This window comes from Hypomesus nipponensis, chromosome 10, assembly GCF_054491055.1.
Source record: "Hypomesus nipponensis isolate SF chromosome 10, ASM5449105v1, whole genome shotgun sequence".
NCBI classification, from domain to species: domain Eukaryota; kingdom Metazoa; phylum Chordata; class Actinopteri; order Osmeriformes; family Osmeridae; genus Hypomesus; species Hypomesus nipponensis.
Genome location: NC_140370.1, coordinates 7,013,544 through 7,025,906, shown reverse-complemented (window position 1 = coordinate 7,025,906; position 12,363 = coordinate 7,013,544). Strand labels below are relative to the sequence as shown.

At 49.8% G+C, this 12,363-nt stretch overlaps 1 protein-coding gene across 1 annotated transcript; it reads right to left on the bottom strand.

Annotated features, from left to right (window-relative positions):
- Nucleotides 1-317: 317 nt before the first annotated feature.
- On the bottom strand, nucleotides 318-12,309 carry LOC146271145 (rho guanine nucleotide exchange factor 18-like). The gene is made up of 21 exons (XM_084706893.1): nucleotides 12,160-12,309; nucleotides 9,133-9,194; nucleotides 8,875-9,003; nucleotides 8,671-8,783; nucleotides 7,985-8,125; nucleotides 7,545-7,795; nucleotides 6,629-6,754; nucleotides 6,397-6,514; nucleotides 5,771-6,019; nucleotides 5,431-5,507; nucleotides 5,139-5,317; nucleotides 4,824-4,900; nucleotides 4,484-4,669; nucleotides 4,119-4,256; nucleotides 3,790-3,908; nucleotides 3,641-3,700; nucleotides 3,365-3,412; nucleotides 2,803-3,261; nucleotides 2,032-2,374; nucleotides 1,776-1,880; nucleotides 318-1,461 (listed from the first exon to the last, which is right to left on the bottom strand). Exons 4-21 carry the CDS (start codon nucleotides 8,765-8,767, stop codon nucleotides 1,310-1,312), a joined length of 2,925 nt encoding a protein of 974 aa, XP_084563019.1. The 5' UTR covers nucleotides 8,768-8,783; nucleotides 8,875-9,003; nucleotides 9,133-9,194; nucleotides 12,160-12,309; the 3' UTR covers nucleotides 318-1,309.
- Between the last annotated feature and the right edge of the window lie 54 nt (nucleotides 12,310-12,363).

Below are 12,363 nucleotides of genomic sequence, written 5' to 3'. Positions count from 1 at the left end.
GGAGGAAGTGCAGAAGGCCTGCATCTCCATAGAATGTATTAAAATGACACAATTGGAGTGCCTGGTCTGATCAGTGAACCTTGATGGTCAATTGTGTTCCAGTCTTCGTAGCAATCTATAAACGTATGGTTTAGGAAGATTGGACTTACATCTGTTGGAATTGACATCAGGGCTTTGTCCGTGCAGGCCAGTCAGTCAAATTCTTCCTCACCAAACACGACGAAGCATTTCTGTATGGAACTTCATTAGGGGATCATACTGAAACAAAAAAGGGTTTTCCTCAAGCTGTCCATACAAACAAGAAAACAACATCAAAATTCAGAATCTATTATTTTTATTCCAACCATGAGCTATGGATCGGTGACTCAACAGGATGGCAACCAAACCTTGGCACAGATAGTTGTCCTAATGCGTTCTGCTGATTGAAAACATTTCATTTATCTTAACATTATTTACAATCTTGGCTCTAGTCCATTTCCTATGCTTCTCCTGACTGACTCAGTCTTACTGTCAGACCGTCTGTACATTGTTACTTATACTGTAAAAGGCAGCTACCTGTGGTGAAATTATTCAAACTGAACATTGATTAACAACATCCATGTTGTGTGTTGATACTATGGCAGAAATAGTGTTTGACAGCCCCAGGAAGTCCACAAAATGCATTGAGATTGTCCACAACAGAAAAGAAACCACAAGGAATTGGCATTTAAAAAAAGTAATTATTCACATTGTAAAATATAGACAAATATAAAATGCCCATAGTGTCCTCATCCCTACAGTAAGAGGTACATTTAGTTCCCTAAATTCAGCATAGTTTGATTAAGACATATCTTGAACTGGAAGACAACCCGTACAATTTAAAAGAGCTTAATTTTACACACAATGTGCATGGCACTTCCACGCATGCAAACAAGGCAACAACTTTAACATTTGAAAGAGTGTATATTTTAAAAGATTTAATGACTAAAGAGTGCTGAAGGTTTCGGTCTACTTTGTGAAAGACGACAAAAGCACATAAGGAGAAAAGTCTTTGGTACAATGGAACTCTTCGAAATCAAGCCATTGCTAAAATTCAGTTTCAATGAATCTTTACAGTCCAATATTAAAAACTAAAAACAAAGCTTTTCTGGGCTTTCAATCATCACTCTAGACATGTTTGCACGCCGCGTTTCATGGTGTTAACGTGTACCGTTTAAAGTGTGTGTACCGACTAAGTCTTCATATTGTATTAATTCTTTGTCTGCCTCCATAGATCATCCATCTCCTCATTGGGGATGTCGTTCCTGGTTCTGTCGTCATGTGAGCGGTCTTACAGGAAAACCACCGTCTCCTGGCTGGGCTGGGGGATGTCTTTGGGGAAGGGAGGGGGCTCGGGCGGAGATTCCAGGCTGCTCCTCTTGTGGATGCTGAACGACTGAGACGGCTTGACGTTGGCGGGCACCTCAGGGGCTCTGAAACAATCTGCCACATCCAAGATAAGAGATGGTAGAACCACGTTCAGGTTGGTACGGTTTCACGTATGGACCCTTCTCAGGTCAGAAACAACCATCTAGGGTTCCGAACAGAACTTGACCAAACTGGGTTCTTCAACAAATGCTCATTGAAATGATTTGATGTAATGTAGCAATCTTTTCATATTCAATGTACATAGAGACCATGCATGGACACTGAGAGGAAGCATATATCCACACAAGCTTATGGAATCAGAGGTCCAGGAGTTTTGACAGGCATGCTGTACTGAACCCGCCAACTCCTGGCCCCTGGTCATGTCTTACCAGAATGGCGGATGCTTTTTGGGCTCTCGGTCCTCTTGGCCCGTAGACTTCCACCCTCTTTTACAGTCACCCGGATTGGCAGCACCTGACTCACTTCTATGGTGGCTGGAGGAAGAAGGAGACAGCGTCAGAATCTGCCCCCCCCAAAATACATAACCGTGGAACAAAGGATACCATGTTAACAAGACGGCCTCACTTGAACCCACCGACAATCCCCCCCATAGAACTACAATCGAGCTCCCAGCATGCCTCTGACCTGCACTGTGCGCGCGCTGGTGAGAGCCCTTGGCCTTGGCGCTCTTCTCCTTGCCCTTGCTGAGGGCCGCCAGCTTGGTGGGGATCTGCTGCTGGACCTGGCCCGGCTTGAGGGCCTGGTTGGTGGTGCTCACCAGGTGGAGTGGCACCTCAGCCTTGACCGGCAGGGGGCTGATGCTCTCCTTGCGGGGAGGCACCTCGGGGGGCACCTCCAGGAAGGCTCCAGTGACGGGCATGCTGGGGATGCCAGGCCGGACGCGCGTCCTCGTGGGCCGGAGGGAGAGGGTGCTGTCTCGGGCGCTCGCTAGGAGATCCCCCCGGAAGGACTGGTGGCTGGTGAGGTGCTGAGAGAAAAACATACGATACGGTTCAGACACTAAGAAAGAGCTGTGTCATACGAGTAAATGTTTTTTCCAAAAAATGTGTGCCTATATATTTGTTTGGAATAGTACTTTTGAGTTTGAATGGTCAAGCGTGCAAAGCTACTATCTTGCCAAGGACCCAGAATTAATGTTTCAAAGTTATGAATGCTTATTTGCAGCTGTAGACAGATAGATCAGAGGACAAAGCCAATGACAACGTTCCTCTCCATGAGGGTTTATCAGACATCAGGAGTACAAACAGAGATGAAGGATCTTGGTGATGTAGAGAACTGAATATAGTCAGTCTACATTCAGCTGTTAACATCTGAGAACATACTGTTTTCACTTCAATTTTTCAAACTCTGACTGACGCGCGCCCCCCCCCCCCCCGCCACCTGGTGTTCCCCCACCTGTGCTGCCGCCTCATAGTTGAAGTGTCCGGGGTTGGAGATGGTGTTGTGCTTCTTCAGCTTCTTCTGCATCTCCAGCCGCTCCCTCTCCTTCTCCACGGCCTTCGTCGACTCCCTCAGCCTCTCCAGGTCATGCTGGTACGCCTCCCGCTGGCCCTCCAGCTCCGCCCTCTCCTTCGCCAGCAGCTCGGCCCGCTGCCTGCTCTCCTCCTCCCGCAGGCGGAGCTGGGCCTCGTCCTCCAGCGCCTGCAGCCGCTGGCGCTCCGCCTCCCGCTCCCAGCGTGCCTGCTCCTGCCGCTGCTGCGCCTGCAGCTTGTGGAAGCTAGCCAGCTCCTCGCGCTGCTTCTCCAGGTTCCTCTGCTTCTCCTGCTCCAGGAGCACACTGCCGCGCTGGCGGGCCGGGCGCTCGCGCTCCGACGACAGCAGGGCCATGTGGCTGTCCTGCTGGGAGACGATGGCCTGCAAGGGGGGGGGGGGGGGGAGCGTGAGCGCGCTGTGTGAACTAGGCGTGCATAGAAGTTGGGGGGGTTGTTGGACTGGTGGGAGCTATGTGGTGGCACACCTGCAGGCTGTATAACCTCTGGGAGAGCTTCAGCACTCTGTCGAAGAACTAGAGACGGAGAGAAAACAGAAAAGAAAATACACTGCATTTAAACCGCAAATACACTGCATTTAAACCGCAAGTTCAATATTTTTACCGTAAACAATGTGGGGGCGGTATGCTCCAGCTGTAATAAGTTCTAACATAACACTATTAATCCGACTTGGCTTTTCGGCTCACCACCCTAGAAAGAGCCATTTAAATGACAGTGTTTATGGGTCATCCAGGATTAGTTACCTCAGCCTCGGGGAAGACACTGGAGCAGGCAGGGACCCAGCAGAATGTAGTTTCATCAGCCTAGAGACACAGCAGAACACACAGGTTCAGGACTACAAGTCGCAGTGACCCTCTCACTTTTGCCTCCCAAGGAGTTTACTCCAGCTCACCGACAGTTCCACGCTCTCCGAGGGGTCGGGGTTCTGAAGCTGGGGGTCGGAGGTCAAACACAGAACTCCCTCCACTGGGCTGCCCTCGTCGCTGGCAGGCCTCTCACCCACACTGCCATCTGGGAAGACGCATCGGGACAGCCAATGAGGAAATGACATGCAGAACTACCCAATAACAAAGTACACCAACATAATACAGAATTGTAAAACCCCACTAACATTTCCATGACAACGGTCTGGGGTGTAAGAAAAGAGATACTCTAAATACTGAGTAGAAAAGAGAGAGAAGGATTGGTATGGTATGAGGGGTTGACAATAAAACTCTGTACTCTTGACTGGTGTGTTGGAGGACTTGCAGTCGAAGCCCCCGAAGGTGTCAGCCCTCCTGATCCCCCCCAGCTCCTGGCTCTCCTCCCTGGGAGGGGAGGGCATCGTCCAAGACAACAGAAGATTCTGGAGGGTCTCCACTGAGAATACACATTATATATTAGATACACACAACAAACCAATGCCACAGTCAACAATGTCCCAAGGCATTTATTTTTTTACCATCTGTATTTAGATGATTCGCTTTTGGGACCGAAATGTCATTTATAAATTCGAATTCTCAAAGCACATATTGTTCTTGAGCAGGTATTCTCATTCTGTGGTCCAGATGTTAACTAATAGCCTTGTAGCGTGTGCCCTCCCCCACCGTCGGTGATGGCTCCCCTGAGCAGCTGCTCCCCCTGCTGGAGGTCGGAGGGCTGGCCCGTCAGCAGCAGGCGGGAGTGGGAGGTGGCGTCCTCCACGCCCGGCACCAGCTCGGCAAACTCAGTGAAGATCTGCAGCTTCTCTTCCAGGCTCAGGACGACCTGGGCATCCTTCTCCAGCAGGCGCGCTGAGAAGAAACACGGTCAATCGAGCTGCCATTCACATTGTACAATGCCGACACAGAACTAATCGCAGCGATTCCTTCGACAAAAAAATCTGGAAAGTGTTTTCCTCCTCCCTGATTTCCTCATGTGTTGATGGGCCTTGAGTCTGTCTCTCACCCTGGAAGTCTTTCAGTCTGGAAAGTCTGGCCGCCTCCTCCTGCTCAGTGCACAGCTCCTCCTCCCCCTCTGGACAACTAGAACACACACAGTCCACCAGTCCCAAACACTATCTCATTTGACATATTGTGGCCATGGTCTGCAAGCCAAACAGAATCCTCCTCAGTGCCCCGGGTAAATATAGGACAGCGAAGCAAATAATGTTGTAGTGCAGTACTTCCACCCACCCACCCACCCACCCTCCCACCCTCCCACCCACCCACCCTCCCACCCACCCTCCCACCCTCCCTCCCTCCCTCCCTCCCTCCCTCCCACCTGTCCACGGCGCCCCGTATGAGGGTCATCCAGGTTTCACACTCCTGTTTGGAGCCCGCGTAGATCTCGTACATCTCCGGCATGCTGGACGTGGCGCAGATGAGGAACATGCCGCGGCCCTCCTGAGCCATCTCCCTGACGATGAGCCTCTGGAGGGACACCACCGACGGCTTGTTGTCCTGAGGGGACGCCAAGCGCAGCCACATCAGTAGAGTTCGCCAAGAACATGGTCACAGACGATGGAGCTTCTCTGATTCCTCGACAGGAGTCGTGCTGAGTGTGCGTGACTCACCAGGATGGCGAACGACAGCTTCTGGTCCTTGTCTTGTAACATGAGGAGCACGTCTGACAGCAGCACAACATGGATGTCTGAGGAGACGAGACGGTTACGTCAGCGACACCTCCAGCCAGCCTCCAGGACACACATTCAACTCAGACCATCTGCAGCCAGTCTCCAGAACACATATTCAACTCAGGCCCCCCCGCACAATACTGTTGGACCACTTAAAAAAACACGTATTGTTGTCGTTATGGTTCAGAGTACAGCAGACACCTGTACTGCATCATCCGGTACAGAGTTCACTCTTGGTATCTGCTGGGGCTGGAGTGGGACCTGGCCCCGCTGGCCTCACCTTTCTGTCGGCCGGAGGGCGCCTTCCAGGTGAGCGGCCCCTCGTGGAGGAGCGTGCGGCGGGCCACGTCCTCGCGGCGGAAGGCCCTGCCGTCCTTCATCCGGCCCGGGGGCTTGGGCTCCAGCCGGGACGCGATCTCCCTCAGCCGGGCCGCCGTCTCGTACTCGTGGACCTGGGAGTCCACCTGGGAGATGGTGTCCTTGACGAGGCCCAGGGCCTGCACCAGAGACTCGTGCTCCTCCGTGTGTGCTGCCAGGCGTGGGTGTGGGGAGAGGAAGTGGACAAGAAAAACTGTCATCATCCGCTTCATTAGACACAGTAAATCTGATAGCATATTCCGAAATAGCATATTCCATACAGTGGACTGAAAAGGTCTTCAGGACACTAAGGTATCGTATACCTGCTATAACTAACCTGTACACAGTGTGATCTAATATGAAGTAAGCATACAGTACTGTCCACTTGCCAAGGCCCCCCTTCCTCCCAGCTGCATCCACTTACCACTACTTTTAGACTGTGTAAATCCTTGTGGGTACACAATGTGAGCTTGTGTATTGTGCAGAACACACCACTGTCTTTATGGTATTAGAGGGATAGGTGGGGTGAATGCTTGGCTGGATAGTTACCTTCAGTGTACTGAATGATGCGTTCCACCAAAACTGGGTACTTTGTGATTCGCTGTGTCACTAACAGAATGCACTCTGGGATACCCCGCCGCCGTACGATGGGCAACAGACCAATTTTCTACACAAATGTGAAAAACAAATAACCCCTCCGGTCAATAATGAGACTTTACTGACATTTCCTAGAGCGTCGTTGCCTAAAGGCTGTCGAAAATCGCTGCGGCGGACTTCTCACCCGTATCAAGTTCTGGAACTTCTTGTTGTTCTGGAGCTGCTCTTTGTAGAGGCTGATGGCGTCGTTGTGGTGACCGCAGAACACACCGTAGCTGTCCCTCATCCTCTCCCCCTGCTCACCTGAGAACTACACAAAGAGGACATCACACATTTACATGACGTTTACATGTCGTCATTTAGCAGACGCTTTTATCCAAAGCGACTCACAAGAGAGTCACACAAACGGTTTCCCTTCAAACACACCAAACTACAGACTTCCCATGGGAACCCCCCAGCCTGTCCACTCAAATGAACAGCTTTTGAAAGCTTGTAGGTCACATCTGGCAAGTATGCTGGTCAATACATTGTACACAGCGTGACAGACTCCTTGTTGGTCCTGCTGACGCAACTGAGGCAGGTCTGGCTGGCGTGGAGGGTGGGAAGAGTATTCTGAAGGGTTGCTTTGTTTCCTGATATTGTGGTTTAGCAGTTCAGAGAGAAACAGAGAGGAGGTGAAGTGTTCCTCTTCAGTGACACAGCATCATTCCTCCCTCAGGGCGGGTAGGTCCCTCCCTCCCTCCGGTCATACCAACCATTCTTGAGGACACCTGAAATGCTGTTCACGGCACAGCATGGAGAGAGAAAAAGAAGAAAGAGAAAGAAAGAAACTCAAGATAGATGAGAGTTAATGAAAGAGAGTGAAGGTGGAGATCAAGAGAAGAGAAGAAGGAAAACTAAACAGGGTTAGGACAAAGAACTTATACTATACTCTTTGGTTAGGAGGAGGCAGGAAAACCCAGGGCGAATCAAAGAAAGGGAAGCGGAACCAAAAGGGAGAGAATGCGAAACGACGACCGTTCCCCCGAAACACTTCCAAAAACCAGGAGCCCACACAGTCAGTAGCATACACCCCCCTCCCTCTCCCCTCCCCGGGTTACCTGAGCGATGAGGATATCCCCCAGGTGGGAGATGCGGTAGTTGACGGAGCTTTGGGGCTCCAGAGCCTGCAGCCTCCGGTGCTTGAGGTGATCCAGCAGCGTCTGGTGGAGCTGCAGCAGGGGGTGGACGGCGGGGAACAGACGCTCCAGCTTGGCCTCCTCCATCTGCAGGGCCTCCTGCAGCTCGTGGAGGTACACCCGCAGCAGCAGCTTGAGCGTGCGCACGTGGTGGAGCTCCGTCACGATCAGCTCTGGAGAGGCACGACACACGACACACGGTGACCATCGCTGGCATTCACACCTGCCGGTCCACCAATCACACGTCAAACGGCTACCTTTCCGTTCTGTGGTACGGGTGCGTTCGTTTCTTCACTGTGGTCAAACCTGTCAGAACTGGGGTTAGCAGACAGCGGTCTGATGCCCCTCGGGGCTCCACCCACCATAAATTACGTCCTGTCTCTTGACCTCCTCCTTGCTGAGGCTCTGGAGGTACGACTGCTCCACCGCCACGCTCCAGGACTCCTCCTCCAGGTCCTGGGCCTCGGCCTCCAGCTCGCCTTGCAGGGCCACGTAGTGGGCATCTGCGTGGTGGGGGGGGGGAACATGGCATGGTGCTCACAACCAACCGGAAAGCTCTACAGATCAACACAATCTACACGTTTCATGTGTGTGTTGTCATGGAGTAGAGTGGTAGAACGTTCTAATAGAGCCGTGGTCCTAAAATAATAATAATAGTCATGAGAATTACAGTAAAGTGGTTGAATTGGAGGGTCAGAATTCCCTGTTGTTTCAACTCGGGGAGGGAGGGAGGGAGGGAGGGAGGGAGGGAGGGAGGGAGGGAGGGAGGGAGGGAGGGAGGGAGGGAGGGAGGGAGGGAGGGAGGGAGGGAGGGAGGGAGGGAGGGAGGGAGGGAGGGAGGGAGGGAGGGAGGGAGGGAGGGAGGGAGGGAGGGAGGGAGGGAGGGAGGGAGGGAGGGAGGGAGGGAGGGAGGGAGGGAGGGAGGGAGGGGAGGGGAGGGGCCTGCTGAGCGGAGCCTAACAACGCTCACACTCCCAGTCAGACGCCTGCTGGCTGGCACTCTGAGGGAGCCTGTCAACACGTCCTCATCCTGCAGGGACTGTCTGACCTTCTGGGTTGATGGAGTCCGCCGCGACGGCAGGGGCCGGGGAAACGGTGGCTTCTTCGGCGAACGGCTTGGCCCTCGGGGCGTCGAGCTCTTCCATCGGCACGGGGCGGAATCTGGGAGGAGGGGGGCTTGACCTGAGTGCACGAGTGACACCGTCGGATTTGCTTCTTGTGGCTATGCACACTGGGGGATGGCGACGCCTACCTGAGGCTGGTGTGGAGAGTGGAGGGGTCAGGCTCTGGACTGGGTGGGTGGGGCAGACACGACGGTCATGCCGGGGATGAGGGGGGTGTTGAGGAGGCCATGGGGAGGCTGGGGGACTACGGCTGTCCCCTGGACAAAAACACACAGAGAGAGAAAGAGAGAGAGCGCGTGAGAGAGACAGAGAGACAGACAGAAAGGGGAGTAAGAGAGACATAAACACAAAGGACTGGGATTGGCTACCTAGAAATAGAAACGTACCTCGTGAAACGGTCCCTCAATCACGGCTGACTCATTTCCATCCAACAAACCCTAAATAAGACCTGCATGGAAAGGATCAGAGAATGAATGCTATGATCGGAACAGTCTGTTGTAACTCCAAAACAGATATTGCCCTGTGGAGTCGGAAACTGGTTTGGCAGACAGCACATCTCAAGTCAGACCAGCTCAGAAGCACATAGCCAAGAGAGAAAATAAACATTTGGCTTAAAACGAACACAGACCGGAACATATGCTGGGATGCATCAGGAAAATTCAACAAAAACGATCCCTTTATCTCCATTCATTAAAAAAGGACACACTTGGACAATATGTAGCACAGCACAGTACAGTAGCTGAGAGCATGCTTGGGCTGCTGGATGCCTCTTATCTCACCTGTGCACTCAGATACATATCTGAGCTGGGCGAGGCAGCAGGTTGGGGGACAAACCCCCTTTTAGAGTTCAGTCCTAAGTCAACATCCATCAATAAGGATATCCCTTAATTGGAGCAATAATGGATACAGCTAGATCGATTTTCGCTGACGAGCAATTGATATATCAGTGAAGAGTGTTTAGAAAGCGTAGAGTGTAGAAAAGGTTTTCAAGCTGGAACACTAATGCTGAGTTCTACTGAACCACATTGACCCACAGCTAAAGAGCCTATTGATGGTAATCTCAGCCAAGAAGCAAAACTGTGTCCCAGATAAAGCAAACAGGCCAATGTCACCTATTTACTGAATGTTTGTGTGTGTGTGTGTGTGTGTGTTTGTGTGTGAGAATGTGCCCTACCCTCAACTGTGAATCGTCAGTAGAAGTAGCTTACAGATTGAACATGTTCAAATACTTATGCTAGGAGTATGCTTGTCTTACTCAACGTAAACAAATACGTCTCCAATAACTGCAGTTTGATCCAAATCAAACATACTCCAAAAGCTTAAGAAATAGGCTAAGGTTAGCACTTATTTGGTTGATACAGTCCAAGTCATGGCAGTTGGAGAAACCAACATCCCTTATATAAAGAACTTCCTATTGAAGGAAATACAGAAGTATTTTCAGATCGATTCATATAATTGCCAAATGGGAGAGGATAAAGAGTTGTCTTTTCTATATGAATGTGTTCTTGGCAAGAGGATGTGTCCGGAGAAAGCTGCCAGGTTGTCAGGGTGATGTGAGTAAGGCCAGTGGGGTTTGAAATCAGGGAGTCTGGTAACATGAGAACGTGAAAGGAAAGAGCAGCCCTAGTTGAATGACACACCAAAACACACACATTGTGGTTGGTAACACACCTAACTCGCTTACTACAGCCTCCAGCGAACCTGCTATGTACACAAGGTTTCTTTCTGCTGTCCAAGAGAGGACATATCAATGACACGGTCTGGCACCCAACAGACTAAAACTCACATCCACACCCCAAATGAAAAAAATACATCTAGGCTACAGACTATGAAACCCATTAAACAAAGCCAATAGGCAGTTTCCATGTAATAGGCCTACATGTTTGTTGGGTGTAGCAACTTTTATGAGGTAACACTGTCTTATGTTTAGCCATTTTTTTGTGTGATTAGGGCTCCACCCCTCCCATTGAGTGATAGCCACACCTCTTCCCAGTCATCTGACTAGCATGAAATACAGGTCAGTCCCTTTACTAGTCAAAACAAGACCAGCAAGTCTGCCAAGTATCTCAGAAGAAAAAAAAAAAAAAGTTGTGTTGGAGGAAATACATTTTGTTAAGTTCAACTGTGTTTACCTTTACTAGCCTTGTGAAAATGTTTACTCTACAGTACAGTGGGACAGTATCAGTTTTATGAAGTACGCCTGTCTATTTACCCTAGTGCTGCACGGAAACAAATGGTTAATTAACATGTCCCTATTTACTTTCTCGGTAACAGTGAAAAAACGATTTGCCTACACACAGGACTGTTATCTCAAGTTAATGGGTTTCCTTAAATGTTGGTTCAGTTGTTTGGTATTCAAACAACCTCCCATTCCAATGAGTTCATTGCTGCTACATCATCATGACCACTACATTCTCAACAGGCTGGCTGCAGCCTTGACAGATTTAGATGTTGTTAATATGTAAACTATGAATTGGAAGTGTGTGTGCGTGCGCAGGTGAAACCTTATAACAAGAACGTAAATCCTTCAGGGCCTGGAGGAATGATGTGAGGTGTGTGTAATGCAGTGTGAGGCCAGGCACAGCTCGGCCTAATTATAATCATGAACCATGTGACCTACCATCAGGGGGTTCTGGACAGGAAAATGCAACTGGCACTTTAATGACTGGTCTGCCCCCGGCTTTTTTCCTCTCACTTTAGCATCAAGTGCATCAGATTTAGTAGAATGATGCCGCACATAGAACATGGCCCGTCTAGTTCTACTCATGTAGCCTCCAACCCGAACACATCAGCATCCACCACCTTGTTAAACTGTACAGTGCACTTAGGGCAAAGTACGACATGAGACATGGGTGATACTGAAACATGTTTCAATCGTTTGTGTCTAATTAGATCATTATCATCATCCACATGATGAACGGAAGGTACATTTTACCACATTAAATCCCAATAAGGAACACCTGATGATGGGAAATTGCCAGACGTGACCGGAAATAACAGGTGCATGTTTACCTAGGGTCTGATGGCTTCATAAGGAAAAGGAATAGACTATAGATGCTGTAAGTCAAGCACACCAAGTAAAGCATATCAGCCCGTCACCGAAGACAACTTTCAGTCTTCGAACTGTTGACCTTGAAAAACACACGTTGTTTGTAGAACAGTTAAGCATATGCTAAATCAGTGGATAACTTTTTTTCCAGGCGTACTGCTTGGAGATCTAAACACTACTGTAGCTTAGCTAGCCAACCAGTCCCTGCAAAATACACAACTGCTGTCCTATATGTTTCGCCGATAAACATAAAAATAAAACTTAAATCTATTGGTTTCTAATAGATATTTCCTAGAAAAAATCAACATGTCTAAATACAATGAAATCCCTCGCGTCAAAAGACTTGTCAAGACTTGTAGCCTACCTTAAAAATCGAAATAATCCCGGCGAAATGGGTAAATAAATATAAAAGTGTATCAAATGCGTAGGTCCAGGAAAAGTGATATGTGTAATGGCTAGGCTACAAAGTGCACTGTAATGTTTCTGGCGAACAAGTGCACAGACAGACAAAAATGAAGTGAGGAAATTCCAACACTGGATGAGCGTTTCCTTCCCTCAAAGCATTATG